The sequence below is a fragment of the Schistocerca piceifrons genome, chromosome 3 (genome assembly GCF_021461385.2).
Source record: "Schistocerca piceifrons isolate TAMUIC-IGC-003096 chromosome 3, iqSchPice1.1, whole genome shotgun sequence".
Taxonomy (NCBI): Eukaryota; Metazoa; Arthropoda; class Insecta; order Orthoptera; family Acrididae; genus Schistocerca; species Schistocerca piceifrons.
Window position 1 is genome coordinate 217,290,351 of NC_060140.1, and position 18,921 is coordinate 217,309,271.

Genomic DNA, 18,921 nt, shown 5'->3' on the forward strand with positions numbered 1-18,921 from the left:
GTAACGTAGCAATCTCTCTTTTCCTTCATTGTTGATATTCCTACCTGGAGTTTTCATTGTTTGATTTCCATGTGTTTATTCACTTTTAAATCTCTCAATGTCACTCCTTATCATAGAATTATGACTGTTCACATGTTAGTATGCTTCGACATCCTGACCATTCAGCAACATCTTACTCACTCCCTTGCTAAGCTCAAATCAGTCACACCTCTCCTGCCAAAAGTGCTTGGTACCAATCCAGATATAATACAATTAATAGTAAATACATTACAGTGATTTATTTGGGTTAATATAACAAAATTTGAAAAAAAAAAAAAAAAACACTAATAGTTATTTTAGATGCAAGAGGATGATATCCATAATTGATTAGCTGTGCATTCCCTATTTTAAAAGTAAATATAGATATTGATTTGTCAGGATTTTCATGTACAATAATGCCAAATAGAGCTTATTGATGCCTCATCACAATACAAAATTAAGAGCCCAATAACCATTGGGGGGAGGGGGGATAGCTTCCTGTTTGTTAAATATGTTGCACACTTGAAGAGAAAATCTCTTGCAGTAAGGAAAATCAGCTTTGAAACTGTATAATTTTTGTACATTGTGATGGATATAAAAAATAATGCTTGGCATATAGACTGAATGAACTTCCAACGAACCATACTTCAAAGCAGAAGTACAGAAATATGCTCACTATTAATGTAGAAATATGAATTTCTGCTTGACATTATGCAGTCGTCAAGCAACACACCTTCCACACATGTGAGGGCCATGAAGTCTTCCAACATTGTGGGGAAAAGTCACTACCCGTCTTTATTGTTCAGCTATATCTGAAAGACAGACAAATGCATAGTTATTTTCTTTCATTTGTCTCTGTGTGGGATCTTCAAGTTAAACATTTGTTTGTAGAAAGTTTGTATAAAATTCAGTTGTGTGGTGTAAAGTCAGACACCCTAAAGAGAATTGGGCGGCCTGGTTATACTAGTGAAAAATTGCAAGTCAATAGTATTAATCAGAGTGTTGTAGGGATCAACAACTTACATTGACTGGGTATTTATCAAAAGAGAGTAATGTTGGATCTGAGTCAGAATAGCAATGACATCATAGTGGTTTTTCCAGATATGGTAGTTCTGTGTCTTTTCAACTGGAGTCTCTGAATGCCTCCAGTTAAAAGGGGAACAAGGGAATTTCAAACTCCCAGCCTTCATGGATTCTTGGTACCTTTGCTTATTCAAAACCTCTTGATAGCATGGAGCATCTCTTTCATTTCAGATGCTTTTTGATATGCTAAACATTGTGAGAATGTATTTTGGCTTAGACAAGTAGCCACAGTGGACTCACAAAATAATTATCAGTGTGTTTTTGCAACTGTATTAACTGTTTTGTTCTTTCTCCCAATTGGAACTATGTAAAATCATTTAAAAAACATTAAATATTCAGCACTTCAAATATTTTACAAGCAGAGTATGTCTTAGTACACCTGATCTGCACAGACTTTGATTCCACATTACTTCATTCAAATTATCCGAAAGACAATACGCACATAATCAGTTATCTCCTACCTCAACAAAACATTTCATTCTTGAGATCAAGTGCTGTGCCAGCTTCAGTACAGAGATGATAGAGGAACAGAGTGGGGAGTAAAGATGGAGTTAGAGGAAGGGAAATTAAATGAATAGTGCAATTAAGAACTTGCAAGGCAAAGGAGCTGGGAAAACCAAAGAGACATAGTGATCGGGAGGGTAGTGGGTATTGGTGTTGGGGGGGGGGGAGATTCCCCAAGACGTTGTACAAATTTATCGATAACACATTTGTGATGTGGACCTACAGTGAAGAAGAACACCTCGATTTCTTTCAACAGATTCAACTCAGATTCACCTGATTCTTTTCCAAAGACAAAGCTATCTTCCTTGATGTTGGGTTCAACCTCCTGAAGTCCACATTCAAACACCCATCCATTTAAAACAAAGAATATTCAACAAAACCTCTACTTTGACAGCTACCACATCTTCCACATCAAATGATTCCATCTCTTCAGCCTAGCAGGCATTTGGGGCAAACATATCTCTCAATAGAACCCTCAGTGCCTTCATCAGCAGCCTCTCCCAGCTTCACATCTCCCACAGTTGCTCTCACCACCAAAAAACACAGAATCCCCTTTGTCATCCAGTACTTGAATGCCTCAATATAGTAGTTAAGGAAAGCTATTACTTTATTCAAGTCATGCCCTGAAACAAGCTAATCACATTCTGACATCCTCCGTCACAGTATTTTCTGACCATATGACATTCCCAGACCATTGTCATTATCCCACAGTTCTTACCCCTGCAGTTGTTCCCACAGTGAAACATGTTCCATGCCTCAGGTGCTACCACTTACTTTAGGGACTTCAGAATACAGTCACAACATTTAAGTCAGCAATAGGAAAATTATATAAAAGCTCTGCATCAGAATATCCAATACATTAGTAACAAGAAACTAGAGGTAGAAGTATTCCTAAGTGAAATATAACCACACACATTACAGGAAAAATAATTCTAACTTACTACAAGTGAATGTGAAGAGAAGAGTGGTTGCATATGGAGACTTCATTTTGAAAGGATCAAAAGCAAGACAAGATTTTGAAGAATTATTAATGCAGTATGACATTGGGGCAACTATGTCTGCACCTACAAGAATGACTTCTCAAAGTCAAATAGTTATTGACAACATCATTACCTGTATTAGTAGAAATGACTATGTCACAAAAAGTTCAGACAGAAATATCTGATCATTGTGGACAGCTGATCCACTTCTGCAGAAGTTATGTCATAACATCAGAATCAAAATGAACAACCAACAAACAAATCAGGATTGGCAGTAATCAAAATGTTAATATCCTTATAACAATATTAAGTAGGGAACTAGGACTAAAACCCACAGGATCTGAGAGAGATGAACCAGGCTGTAAATTCCACAATACTACAAAAGTGTGCTGCACAGGTAAAAAATGGGAGGGAAAAGCAAGAGCAATTAACACTACCATAAAAAATTTAAAAAATCAAAATAAAGGGAGCTTGGGATGTAATTAATGTTGAAATGAAGAAAGATGTCTAAAAAGAACAGAGATATGTTCCATGGAAAAACACAAAATAATGGTTACAGGTAGTAGAGATATAGTAAACATACCACTAATAATGTGATAGGGAACAACATATGATTGAAAAGAAACAATCCAAAAAAGAAGGGTAATACATCTACAGCAACATGTTCTTGAAACCAGTTGCAAAAGATGAACTGAGAAAAACTATACAGGAACTAAAAGCCAAGAAATCAGTTGGTGATGATGAAATATTGCATCACATGATATGGCGTTATGTTAATCACATCTTTGCTGGATATATCTTTCAGCTTTTTCAGAGATGGAATTTTCCCAAGAAAACTGAAGATAAGTGTGTTCTGCCAGTGTACAAGGAAGGGAATAAAGAGGACCCGGCAACTGTAGACCAGTTTATCCCATATCAGTTGTACAAGCCATTTTACTGATTTGATCTACGGGACAAATAAATAATAAATAAATAAATAAAATTAACCTTCAGGGTTCTCAAAAATTGTGGAAATGCTTAATAGAGAAGTTGTTTATCTGGACAAACACAACATTCTTGTACCAACACAGAATAATTTTATGTATGATAAATCCACAGAATCAGCAATTACCATTCTGACAGATTATGTTATACATACATTAGGTGAACAAAGAGTTGTATCTACAATGTTTCTGGAAGCTCTTGACACCATTTTCCATGAAATACAGACACGAAAACTGGAAAACTATGCCCTGTGAGGGCAAACAGGATACAGTCATATCCATACAAGAGGAAAAATAAAGTATCAATAAGGAATGCATATGAGTCAGAAACCAAAACCTTCAAATCCGGTGTGTTGGAGGGTTCAGTAATAGGGCCATTGCTGTTTAATCATTTCATAAATTATACAGATGTTGAATAGAATGAGGGGAAAATATTATATGCAGATGACACAACAATACTGAATTCTGACCAAAATTTGGAACAGCTTGAAAGAGGAGCATAGATTTCTGCAAACATCACAGCCTAATTACTTATGGAAAAATAAACTGGCCAGAGACCTGAAGAAGGCTATGTATGCAGTATTCACAAACAAAGAAAAGCCTGAGTCTATGGATTTAGAAGGGGATAAAACAAGGCTAAAGTAAGTTGAGCCCACTAAATTCTTAGGTGTTACAGTGTATAATGAGCTGAAATGGAAACAAAATGTTAATCATGTCTGTAGGAAACTCAGCTCCACCATATTCATAATGAAGTAGCCATTGCAATATGTAGACAGATGGCTTTTGTACACAGTATACTATGGGTTATTTAAACCATACCTGCAGTATGGAGTGACGACACGCTTAGGAAAAAAAGAGTGTTCACATTGCCCCAACAACAATAATAATAATAATAATAATTCTTAACTTAGATGTAACAAAAGATAGTTTGGAGTGGATTACTAATGCTAGTGTACACATCCACAACACACAGAATAAGAGGAAGAATGACATGTGAAGCATATTCCACCAACTGACGATGCTTGAAAATGAACCTCAGTACTTGGTTATCAGGTCTCTAAGAAATCTGATCAGAATGCTCCATTGTAGTACAGATTACACTAACTTTCCAAAGAAACAAAAAGAATATCTAGTGCAAAAGGATTTTTAAATTATCAAAAAGTATGTAATGAATTAAATTTGTGTGTATAGTTCTCCATAATCATCGGCGTTAAAGTGTGTAATCAGAATTGTTGCACCTAAGTAAATAAGTGCTACTGAATTTTTTCTGGTTTTGATATGTCCTATACATTTACAGCTGCTGTACACAATGTAATTGTACATGATCAAATAATGTTCATTTAGTTCAAAAGCTTCACCACAGGTCATCCTACAGTATTAAAGACAGACCAACATACGAAATGGCATGTTGTTTAACAACTGACATGTATTCATTGCAATATATTTTATATAATAGTATGTAAATTGAAGGTGGAGAGGGGAAGAAAGGAAAGGAAAGGGAGTGGATCACTACTGTCAGCTGCATAGGGACATTACGCAGAGTCACCAGCAATGAGGGAAATTGTGTGCGGGACCATGATTCGAGCCCAAGATCTTCTGCTTACTAGGCAGCTGCATTGACCATTGCACCATCTGGGACACAGCATTATCACAACTGCTCAGATAACCTTGGCACACCCATAGCCAATTCACAATCCCATTGAGTGCCACCTGTCCGCAGTTGTTGTCCATTTCCTTCATATTCGCTACTCTGAGGTTCCCACAGGAGGTCAGATGTATTTTTGCATCCACATTGAAGAAGATGGATCTATTGCCCAGCTAAGTGTATCAATCAATTATATGAATGCATGATGTTTTCTTTCAGACGTGTCCAACAAAATAACAGACACCACGCAGAATCAGGTGACTGCGGATAGGTGGTGCTCAATGGGAGTGTGAATCAGCCATGAGGTGTTCCCACTGTGTCCCAGATGGTGCAGTGGTTAATGCACTTACTAGTAAGCAGGAAACCCAGGTTGAAATCCCAGTCTGGTACACATTTTCTCTCGGCGTCACTGACTCTGCATAATGGCACAATTCAGCTGACAGCAGTGACCCCCCCCCTTTACTTTCCTTTCTTCCCCTCTACATCTTCAATATACATATAATGTATCATAGCTGCAGATTCTGTATGATGTCTGTTCTTTTTGACATGTCCGAGAGAGCAGAAACCATGCTTTCATATAATTATATAAGAATGGCAACTGCTAAATTGGCTGAGTGGATAAATGGGCGTTGAACTGTCTGTCTTGGAGACACTCAGTATCCAATGGCTGAACATGCTTGATAGCATAATTCAAGGGACCTGATCGACTGTTATGCCACTCAGGATATTTGGATCCTTCTACATGAAACTAGTTTCTCTGAACTCTGGATACTACTTACTTTGAACTCTGGACATTGGAACCTGCTCTCTGACATATCCTCACATCCTGACACCATTCTGGACATAAGCTCCATTAACGTATATTCCACTGATTCTCCCTACCTTTTTTCATTATTTTTCATATATACATTTACTCAATTATTTTCATGATTAAATTGAATTTACTTTTTCATGTTCTTTCTTCCAGTTTCTGTCTCTTTACTTTTTCACATATTCTTTTCCTTGTAATTCTTAACTGCACTATTCATTTTTTTTCTCTTAATCCATCTTTAAATCTGAGCTTAATCTTCTTTCATCTCCAAACTTAGGCTGACACTTGGCTTTCAAACATACTATCTTTGCCCTCCTATGCCTCTCTCTAATGCCTACACATTCATCTTCGTCTCCCCTTGTCCTCGAAACAGATAGGTCTGTGTCATCATAGCCTTGAGTGGTCTGCAGTTCCTTCCTAACCTTCCGCAGTGCATCCTTCCGTAAGGAAGGAAATAATAATTGGAAAAGCTTGGGTAGTCTCTTGAACAGTTATATCAGATCTTCTGATTAGTAATTATCTTCATGAGACGCAATTCCAATACTGCTGTTAAACGCATTTAAAAGCACAAAGAACATTTATTTTTTTAACCATCCATTGTCTTTCATCAGCTGAATGTCAATGTATCCTCATTGCTTCCTATGATAAGTACTGAAGATAACTGGAGGGAGCAATCAGAAACTCTGCTTTACTTGGTAAGTAACTACATCTACTGACAAGCCATACTGTGATCAGATGACTGCCTGTCTGTTTCTTCTGGCTGGCATCTGATTTTCTTGTCATAGCCTACATCAGTACAGAATATAGCCGTACAGAGTGCACTAGTTGGAAACTCTAACTTACTGGCTAGTTAGCAGGATCTGTTGAGTAGCCCTCATTCAGAAGATTTTGGCCAATAATCTCACACAATGAATATTGCAAATGCTCAGCTTGTAAAAGACAATTTGAGACTCTGTGACAACTCCATTTTAAGTTAGAAGTGTGACAACTGATGAAGTTACAGTAGCTATAAACGAATTGAGAAATACTCAACCGTGATAGATGTAATACCTTGCATGTTGATAAAAAAAAAAATGTTGCTTAAACATTGTTCAACCACAGATTCACCCCTGTGACTGCAGTCTTCAGTCTGGAACTGCTCCACACATACTAAAAACTGTTAAGTCATAACAAATGATAGGAGTGAAATTAATGATTACTGTACCCTTTCAGTAATAGCCAGCCTATCCAAAATAATTGAAAAAATTATGTATAACAGATTAAATTTTGTTTTAGGTAAGAATATTTCATTAAACAAATCATGAATTTAGAAGCCAAAAATTGACCATACTGCTTAGATGTTTAAATTATCTCTTAAAAGTAACGGATGAGAAAATTATGGTATAAGAGGAATCACTAAGGTGTGATTCACTTATTTACTGAGAAATGACAGACAGCATTGTATGAGATTCACACATAAGGAATCTAAACTAATGATGGAACATCTGTCTGAAGAAGGTTCAGTCACCTAGAGCGTCCACTAGGTTTCTGTATTGGGACATCTGATCTTCTTATAAACATAAAATGATCTGAATCTGAATGTAGAGGCACATAAAATAATACTGTTTGCAGAAGGCATACCAGTAATAAACAAGAATAAAAGCCGGGATGAAGTACAGTATTCAATAAATACTGCTACAAATCAACATAGTTGCCCACCCTGTAAGAACAAACTAATAATCAGCAGTAAGAAAACTTTTTCTGTAAGATTTTCCCATTCAGCAAAGAGACTTGAATTCTCCAGTATGTGGTTCCAAAATAACATCAAATGGAATAAACATACTTAATCCATGAACTCATAATTTAGTAAAACATGCTATGCATTAAGAATGCTACAGAAATGTACAAATGAGACTACTGTAAAGAGTGACTGAAACATCTTTGAGCAGAGTTACTTTTCTAACTTTTTGCTTCGCTTTCACAAGAAATGGTTATGGGCACATTTACTACAATGCAGTATCCATTTCATATTTTGCCTAGTGCAAGGCAGTATCCATTACATATTTCACTGTAACTCAGATTGATGCCGAATTGATATGTCTATCAGTATGACAGAGCGCGATGTGAGTTCACTTTGTGATTATTTTTTCTATAGGGAAGAGGGGGGGCAGCTGCTTCTCGCCTCTTTCATTCTCCCATTCCCCACAGGGTACACCTACAGTGGCACTTATTTTTGATTGTTGTGTAAGAGTTGATGGGTGGCACAGTGGTGACCAGTCTTGATGTTGTTATAGTGTTGTTTGCTTCTGCTGTTGTGTTTGCAGTGTGTGTGCATGTGTGTGTGTGTGTTTTATATATCAACAACCAAGACCATTCAAATTCTTGAGTACAAATAATATTGTTGTATAACTGATGACTGATATTGAACTTTGAGTCAGTATATATATTTTATAGCAGTTTTCACCAACTATAATACCTCTCTTAGTCAAGAAACTGAAATCATACCAAACTCCAGCCAGCTTTGTGAGTCATATACTACAAGTACTCTCTAAGTAATGTTACAAAAACTTACAGTTATCAGATACCCCCTAAGAGAAAGTGCAGAGGTTTTCTGTAGGGCTCTGTTTTGTGAATCCCCATTTTTTCCAATTCCTCTTAAACTTCATCATGGGCTTACATGACACCATAAACCTGTACCTACATATTCTAAAGTGATTAATGAACTTACACAAAGTGTGAAATAACTAGCAAGCACTTGAATAAAATCAGCCAATCTGTGACTAAATTACATATATAGGGATAAATTGACCAAACATTTCAGATTAGCAGTCATATTCACCAGGCACTGGCTACCAGACAGGCAGCAGTAAAATATTTCTGTGTGTTCATTGAGAACACACTACAGTGGAATTTGTACAATAAACATGCTACTGAAAAATATGAAAATTCAATACATATTTGTATGCTATATTCACTTCTGGGAATCTGGAAAGCTGGCAAAATAGTCAGACTAATGTAATACTGTGCATTAGAATAGATCCATTTTGATTATGACTGCCTGCACTTTGGTTTCGCTAGTGTTTTAGCTTTATGGCACGTTGGCATCCACACCAGTGAATCTCCTATTAATGGAGAGGAATGGCCACTTACTTTGTTTATGGTATATCAGTGTAAAATTCTTTCTAAAACAAGCTTCAGCCAGGGAAGTGTAGAACAAAGAATAGCTGGAAACCAAAACTAGGGAAAGAGATTACACACAAATATACCCCTTGTTACCATTATATCACTGATATGACAATTGCTGATATTCAAGGAGCTTCAGAACTACCATTTCATGCCTGAGCTTCAAACAGGCTACTTCAAGAAACATTTATGCTGCATTAGGTTTACATTGTCCTTAGTATGTTCATGTGCTGAAGAGGAAGACAGCAACCATATCTTTTTCATTTGCATGAATTGGCACAGAGCCACAATTCCTTTATTGTGAGACAAGCTAAAACTTAATTATCTCTGCTGATGCCAATAAGGTTGTTTTTACCATAGAAGAGCTGTATGTATACAGGCATTCATTCATTTATTCATGTTCTGTTGATCCCATAAAGAAGGAGACCCTTCAGCAATGTGGAACGAGTCAAGGTCTACATTAACAAAAGACAAAGACAGCTGCAACCTGTATATTTTATTAACAATAAACTAACAGTATACAGCTAAATGCCCTTCACACTTACACCATCAGCTTTGGATTGAGTAAATCAATAAGAAAGCTGCTACTTTGAAGAAAGTTGTGGGCTCCTCAGTTTTACTGTATAGCTGCTGTTTATTATACATTTTAGTGCACTAGGAAACCTGCCTTTAGTAGTATAGCATGTAATGCACTGTGTGAAACTGATTAAAATGGTAAACTGTTTTTTACAGTGCATTGTACTTATTATCAGTCCAATAGTGCTGACTGTAAGAGACCTTCCCAGATGTCAACTAAAAAGTAAATAAATCCTCAAAACAGTAAAGTGACACATGAATCAAGTACTTACTTAAGTTACTGCAAAATGATCATTTGTGCAGTTAAGTATTTATTGTGCAGAACAAGTAATAAGAATATCATGGAGAATTAATTGTAATGTAGCAGTCTGTAAATGCTTCTTTTAGGAGAGCTAAATTTGTACACTTACATGTTAGTACATTTACCTTCCATTTATTCACAGCTATTAATAAACATGTACTATGCACAGTAGTTTACCCTGCTAATATTACTGTGTTAAATTTAATCTGAGTACAGGTAAACTCATTTACTTTATAAAAGTGTAACAGTTAATTATTAACCCTTTTGAACCTCTTTTTTTTCTTTCAGCCCTTTGCATATTCTTCAGACTTATTTATGTTGGGTGAGAAAATGCATTTGGTCTACTGTGCAACAGGGCAGTGAACTTATATTATCTATTGGTAATACATGTGAAAACATGTCAGGCTGCTTATGACAGCACAGCAGATCATAAATAGTAACAAAAAAGTGTATACTAGATGTTGTCTATCATTGGATAATGGAAAAATCATTTAACTCTGAATGAGATTCAATACAGGATTAGTAATCATTGATGTAGATTCCTGCTTCTTTTTGTTAATGTGTAACTTGACTCCTTCTGTAGACCTGAAGGAATAGTCTCTTTCAGTGAAAACGAGGGATAAATGCATGCTTGCTCCAAGAACAATATATGAGGGGCATTCAATAAGTTATGCAACACAGTTTTTTCTTGGCCAGTTTCAGTTGAAAAAATGGAGAATTTGTTGTGGTACTTTGTGGAATATTCCTGCTTCAGCCCCTAAAGTTTCATGAAGTTCCAATAAGTGGTGGCACTATATGTATCCTTCAAAATGGTGTCTGTATTGGAGGTGCATTCCAAGCAGAGAGCTGTCACTGAGTTTCATTTGGCAGAAATACAGATATTCATGGGCATTTGTAGAATGTCTAAGAAGACCTGGCAGTGAACAAAAGCATGGTGAGTTATTGGGTGAGGCGCCATCATTGCAAAAAGGTTGCACAAACCTCTGCTGGCCAGCCACGCATGACTGAGACTCCTGCAATGTTGGAGTGTGTGCACACTCTCATTCGAGGTAATTGATGAGTCACAGTAAGACCACTCACTACTCAAAGGGACCTCTCTGTTGGTAGTGATGACACACTCATCCACCAGTTGGGATACTCAAATGTGTGTGTCTGCTGTGTTTCCCACCACCAAACAGAAGACAAAAAAGAGCAATGAAGGACCATCTGTCCAAAATTGCTTGCACCTTACAATGCTAATCACAACAATTTTTTGTCATCACAAGTGATGAAATGTGGGCACAACACTTTTATCCAGAAAGAAGATGGCAATCCATTGTGTAGTGCCACAGCACGTGTCCTCTAAAGAAAATGTTCAAAGCTGCACACTCAGCTGGTAAAGTCATGACAACAGTCTTCTGAGAATCTGAAGGGGTTATTCTGTTTGATGCCCTCCCTCATGGTGTAACGATCAACTCTGTAGTGTATTGTACTACCGGCAGGAAATTGAAGAAACGGCTTCAGTGTGTTCATTGCCACAAAAATGCAAACAAACCTCTCTTTCCCCACGGCAATGCAAGGCCTCATGCAAGTCTGCGCACCTGAGATGAGCTCACAAAACTTGATTGGACTGTTCTTCCTCATCCACTTTACAGCCTGGATCTCACACCTTCCAACTTGTCTGTTTTGCTCAATGAAGGATGCTCTCTGTGGGAAGCAGAAGGTGGATGATGAGGAGGTTATTTGTGCGCCAAGACATTGACTCTGACATCGACCAGTAGAGTAGTACCATGCGAACATACAGGCACTCTCAGTAAGGGGCATAAAGCCATCACATTGAATGGAGATTATGTTGAAGAATAGAGTCTTGTTGCCAAGGAAGTGGGGAATAATGTGTATTGAAATCCTAAATAGATATCATTTCTGGCTAGGAGATAAAAAATTGTGATTTTGTTTTTAATTTTTGTACAAAATTTTTAACTAGTTTCTCACATGTACATCACAAGAAATTGAGAATCTCCATGGATTTAAAAATAAATCATACATTTATCTATGTAACTTGCATTAAACCCTTCCATTCATTTTTATTTTATTAGCCAATACCTATATAAAACATGTAAATTCTTGGGCTAAATAGTATAATATGTATGGAAATTTAGTTTTAAGTGGTGACCCAAGTGTAAGATGATAAGCCTTTTTAAGTGTAAATAGAATTTAGCTTGAGCCCTTCATACATATGCCATTTAAACTTAATCAGAATCAGTTACTGATGTGAAGTGAAGAGTCAGCTTACAAGTCTGAGTTGTGTATCTGTAGTGGTTTATATCCTGAATCATTCCACATTCCAAGGAGTTCCCTCTCATTACTGGATCAACAGAACACAATGGGTGCATGGATGAAAATCCTGCAGAAATTCTCTTGGCCCATTGTCCTGCTATTGTCCCTATGTTTGTAGCTTGTGCAGTATTTATGGTTCAGAAGTGTGGCTTAGTGGTAAAATGACAGATTACAGATTCAAAATGACAGATTACAGATCAAAAGATCTTGGGTTCAATCTTACAAATTTTTTATCGCTTTTCACTTCTTTTACATCTGGTAATGTTTGTTAATGTGAAAAATGCTGAGCTGAACTGTGGTTCAATATCAATTGTAGTCCCCCAAATAAGTCAATTCAAAGTCAGAGGAAGGCAATAGCATAATACCCCTAACAGGACAATGCCTAGTAGAGTACTCAGGTGTTCAAACCTACCTTTGGATTGATGAAATGGCGAGGACACTTACTACATTTTGATGTTAGCATTCCATTTCCAACTGTGCTATATATGGGTACATATTTAAACTGTTTTCATGAGCATACATAGAATGAATATGAATCTGGGTAGTCTTTGCAAATTATTAAAACTATCTCTATCTGTTTAATACATCTGCTGCTGTAATGGTTTCAAATTAGTGTCACTCCCTCATAAATTTTTATGATTTTTTATTATTGAATTTAGCTTCATGCTTGGATGATTAACTAAATTACATATGTATTCACTTTTTTGTATTGAATTAATCTTGTAACAATCCTTCATCTTTATTTTTAATACAATGCTTGTTGCTGAATATTGACAGAGATGTAAATATTTTTAGGGAATCCTAGAATCCTCCATTAAAATTACAAATGAGCCTCCAACAGGGATGAATGCAAATGTGCACAAAGCCTTAGACAATTTCAATCAAGACACTCTTGAGATGTGCAGCAAGGAAGCGGAATTCAAGGCAATTTTATTTTCATTGTGCTATTTTCATGCTGTTGTTGCTGAGAGGCGGAAATTTGGGCCACAAGGCTGGAACAAAATTTATCCCTTCAATGTTGGTACGTATTAATGGTAAAAGAAATAGATGTTCATTTGATCTTTGTATATAAACTTTGCATACTGGGTAATTATTGCCAACGCTAACTTGCTCATATTTTCAGTAACACAGTACAAAGTATGAACATCAATAATATTAAAGAAATATGTGTGGCATTAATGTACAATGGCCAGAATGTACAATGCAAACATACATCCATCATGTGAAGGTGAAGTGATATTATATATGAGTTATGGCAATTAAATAACGAGACTATGGGATATGATGGACAGAGGTGGCAGGTAAAGTATCAGCCTGAGGTTGCTTTCATAACAGCAGCTGAGAACCATGTGGTGCCAGGAGGAGAAGTGTAATGAATGTACTGCACATCAATATTTTTTTTGCGGCAGGCTAGGCTTTCTGGAAGGAGATGGTGACATTTTGTGCACATGTACAAAATGCTTAGTAACTTCCATGTTGGTGGCTGCAGCTTTTGAAAAGGATGTCATTGCATCTAGTGACAATCAAGTTATTTATCATCTTTTTATGCTATGAAAAATCTGAACACACAGGTTTTTTCAGTCTGTGAGAAATGCTCATTGACACTTCAAACAATCTGTACAAATGAAGATTGCCAAAGTTATGACATATAAAGTAAATACATCAGTATACTAATCACTCAAGCTTTAACTGCTGTTAGATCACTAGCTACAGATACCTTCTGTCAACAGACATATCTGATCAGAATATCTGAGATGCTATTACACAAATTAAAAGTAAGCAGCGTACAAATTCAGCCAGAATGTCATATACAAATTCAGCCAGAATGTCATAATTCAGACATATACTTGTAATAAGACAACACCACTGTTCTGATTCTGAACACAATAAAAGGCACAGTCATAAAAATTACACAGTTTATTACGTCACGGTGCAACAGTGTAAACATAAGTAGTACAATATAACATAATGACAAGTATAAGATAGTTTAGAGACAGGTACAGGCTGCTGGCTGGACCCAGTGCATGACACTATATACAACATTTGCCCACCGGCAGCAGGCAACTGTGAGGTGCTGGATAATGATTGGTGACCTCTGGTGGGAGCGTGGAGCAGCCAAATCATGTGCTACTCAAATTGTGTGATGTGCACTGCGACAGTGTCAGCAAAGGTGTAGTAATGTCCTTCCTTTCATTGGGGGGGGGGGGGGGGGGGGGGCAAAGAATGACCAGTTGCTGTCTCCTCTGTGATGTGCTGATGGGTGGCACATTCATAGTGTCAGAAGCAGTTGCCCCACAAGTACACATCTACATCCACATAAATGTTCCACAAGTCACCATATGGTGTGTGGGAGAGGGTACTGTGTACCACTAGTGGCCAATTCCTTTCCTGTTCCACTTGCAAATAGAATGAGGCAAAATGACTGTCTGCATGCCTTCATATGAGCCCTGATTTTCCAAATCTTATATTTGTTGTCAGTATACACAATGTATGTTGACGGCAGTACAATCATTTGGCAGTCAGCTTTAAATGCTGGTTCTCTAAATTTTCTCGATAGTATTTCTTGAAAAGAATGGTGCCTTCAGCTAAGGATTCCCAAAGTATCTCCATAACACTTACGTGTTGTTCATAGGTACCAGTAACAAATCTAGCAGGCTTCCTCTGAATTGCTTCAAAGGTTTCCTTCAATCCGACCTGATACAGATCCCAAAAACTCAAGCAGTACTCAAGAATAGGTTACACATCCATTCTATGTGCAGCCTCCTTTACAGGTGAACCACTCTATCCTAAAATTCTCCCAATAAACAACAGTTGACCATTTGGCTTCTCTACCGCAATTCTCACATTCTCATTTCATTTCATATTGCTTTGTAACATTACATCCAGATGTTTAAATGATGTGACTGTCAAGCAGGACACTAGTAATACTGTAATTGAACATACAGGTTTTATCTTCCTACTCATCCACACTAACTTGCATTTTCTGACATTTAGAGTTAGCAGCCATTCGTGGCAGCAACTAGAAATTTTGTCTAAGTTGTCTCATATTTTCCTACAGTCACTCAACTTCGACACCTTGCCGCACACCACAGCATCATCAGCAAACAACTGCAGATTGCTGTCCACCCTGTCCGACAAATTATTTATGTACATAGATAATAATATCAGTCCTATCACACTTCCCTTGGGGCACTTCTGACAATACCCTTGTCTCTGATGAACGTTCATCGTCAAGGACAACATACTTTGCTCTATTAATTAAGAAATCTTTGAGCCACTCACATATCTGTGAAGTTATTCCATATGCTTATACCTTCATTAAAAGCCTGCAATGGGGCACCATGTCAAGTGCTTTCCAGAAATGTAGAAATGTGGAATATGCATGTTGCCCTTCATCCATAGTTTTCAGTATGCCCTGAAAACAGTTCCAGGACCACAAAGACCAAAGAATAGGGCCAAGATAGAGGGAGTGTGCACCCATGCCTTCCTACCCCTGCAGTTGAGCAGGTGGGTGACCTTGGCACCCCACAGACAGGAGTAGCTCAACATTGGACTCATTTCCAGGTGCTGTGTGCTTAGGGGCCACTGTATGTGGAGGGAAGATAGGCAGCACCAGCAGGAAGGCAGCAGGTGCTGTCATCATTTTAGGTGGGATCTGTGTCAGTGTTGGAGGCACCTGTGTTGGTGCAAGAAGTGGCTGCTTCCTGGGTAGTAGGTACCCACATTGGTGGAGAAGGCACCTGGGCTATTGGAGGAGGCACCCACATCGGAGCAGGAGACAGCTATGGGCACACTGAGGAAGCCTGACATCTCCCACAACTCTCACCCCCCACCACAACCCCCCCCCCCCCTCAACCACCACCCCACCGCTTGCTCCTGCCATGAGAGAAAGGCACTGCAGGGGTATTGAGTGGTTGAGTGGCCATACCGTGTCATCCGCGTAGAGGCGATCCATCAGCAGAAAGGCAGGAGGGCACTACCTGGGCAGTGTGCTATCGGCACTGAACTGCGATACCGATAGATGCCATTGCAGGAGGAAAAATTGTAAAAAGAGGAGTAAAAATGGAGGACTGTCATTCAAAACCACTGCACAAAATAGGCCTTTGACAAAAATTTGTTTGATGGTGGTGTGACAGTTGCATCTGCTGCAGTAGACAAGCAACATTGCAGGAGAAAAAATTGTAAAAGGAGATTCGTAAAAATGGAAGCCTGTCCTTTAAAACCACTGTACAAAATAGGCCTTTGACAGAAACATTGTTTGATGGTGCTGTGACAGTTGAATCTGCTGCAGTAGATAAACAACAAACAACACAAGGGAACATGGAAAAGGTGCTTATAACCAATAACCAGAAGAGTCAAAATTGTCCAGCAAAGTGGATATGGATTCTGCCCCAAGATAGAGGGGCCAAGAGGAAAAGACTGTGCAGTGCTTCGTAATGATTTGAACACTTGTTGCAGGACACAGCCAAGCATTCCACCTCATGATTGATTCTTTTAAGCACTGTGTCCAGAGCAACTGTGGATGCATCCCTGGAACTGGTAATGGTGACACCATCAATAGTTGTCTTACTTCTATGTAAAACGGAAAACACAATGATTTGTTGTGATCAGACAGTGGATCAGGCCCCAATGGGCAGCTGAGACAGTGCGTCCACATTTGCATGCTTCGATGTATGGCAGGCAGAAGTATGTTGCAATAAGAGAAATTCCAAAGGCAACAAAAACATGTAACCCAAACAAATTTATAATATGAAGACTGGGAACAACTAAATATGTGGTAGGATAGACAACAAATTTGTAAGTTGTGGCAGCAGTAAATCAACCAAGAACAGAAATATTTTGTATGCAGTAGCTTAGCACGCAGTGACTGACAGGAGCCAATGGTGGGGAGCCCAGATATGAATACTTTTGCAATTAGAGGAGTGAAACAGCAGTTCAGCTGTCCACATGCAGCTCTCAAATTGCACAAAGCATGAGGGTCATGATTGAAGTGCCACACAGTGCCCTTGTTATTGTTGCCAATGTGGTTGTCCATTACAATGCTTCATTTCCTGGTGTAAATGGCAGTGACTTCCTTTTCGCCCAATGGGCTTGTTGCTATGCATCGATGTGGTTCACTAACAAAGATGATGATGTCACTCCCCCTCCCCCAGTTCAATTTGAGTGCTCACAGCACAGAAAACAGCATTCAAGGATGGATCCACACCAAAGGGCACTGTGACAAACTGCCTCAGCAGGTGCTAGGGAAAGGATCGCACCCTTGACCATGGAGTTTTCATAGGAGTCAATGAGGGTGCAGAAGAAAGTGACATTTATATTGATGTGGCTGCAACAGCACTGGGAAAATTCCACTGAGTGCCAATAACATGGGTGTGCATGTGATGAAGGTGATGGTGACATTAAAACTATGTTGACATCAAAGGAAAGTGAAGCCAGCCTCTGGAAGGGGCCTGAAAGACACAACTGTTACATGCAAGGAGAAATCTAAGACAAAAAGAAAACGTCACGAGTATCCACATCCATTACCCTAAATGCAACAAAACAGTGGCGGAGCCATGTGACAAAAAGGTTGCAAATGTGCAGGAGAGTCATCAGTCAGCAGAAAGCAGTGGTCGGTACAGTGGAAACAGTGGAGCCTGTACTGTCGATGTAGCCTTGCAGTGGTTCAAGATGGCTGGAAGAAGGTGCTGTCACTGTAGAAGCAGTTGCTGAATCTGAGCACACAAAAGTTCCGAAGTTGAGCACACGAAAGTTCTAACCATCGCAACTTGTGTTATGGGTCTGAATGTGATAAAAGACACACTTATAAGAAATGTACAGTTTATTAGTTCACAGTGTGACTGTGTAAACACAAGTAGTACAACACAGTAGAGTGAGAGATACAAGGTAGTTTGGTAACAGGTACAGACTGCTGGCCTGAGCCACTGCATGACAATATGTAGAGCATTTGCATGCCAGGGGCTGCTGGCTATCGGCTGTAGGTGACTGAGGTGCCAGATGATGATTGGCAACCTCTGGTGGGGGTCTGGAGAAGCCGAACAGTGCACTACTCAAAATGTGTGATGGGCACCATGGCAGCAAAGTTGTAGTAATGTACAGGTTTTCAGATCAAATCGTTTCCACTTTTCGCTGTGATGACACTATTTATTGCAATTGCAGTTTTTACATGTTATCATTTACAGGTATTCTTAAAACAATGAGTTGTCAAATATAATAAATGTAATTATGAAATTGACAAACACTGGTCTGCTTGTGTCTGTATGTGTGGATGGATATGTGTGTGTGTGCGAGTGTATACCTGTCCTTTTTTCCCACTAAGGTAAGTCTTTCCGCTCCCGGGATTGGAATGACTCCTTACCCTCTCCCTTAAAACCCACATCCTTTCATCTTTCCCTCTCCTTCCCTCTTTCCTGATGAGGCAACCGTTGGTTGCGAAAGCTAGAATTTTGTGTGTATGTTTGTGTTTGCTTGTGTGTCTATCGACCTGCCAGCGCTTTCGTTCGGTAAGTCACCTCGTCTTTGTTTTTATATATAATATTTAC

At 38.5% G+C, this 18,921-nt stretch overlaps 1 protein-coding gene across 1 annotated transcript in view; it reads left to right on the forward strand.

Annotated features, from left to right (window-relative positions):
- The window catches only part of LOC124787768 (dynein beta chain, ciliary-like), an 834,683-nt gene that overhangs the window by 749,020 nt on the left and 66,742 nt on the right, over positions 1–18,921 (forward strand). Inside the window, exon 74 of the mRNA XM_047254657.1 lies at positions 13,175–13,400. Coding sequence (XP_047110613.1) covers positions 13,175–13,400 — 226 coding nt within the window. The remainder of the gene's footprint in view (positions 1–13,174; positions 13,401–18,921) is intronic.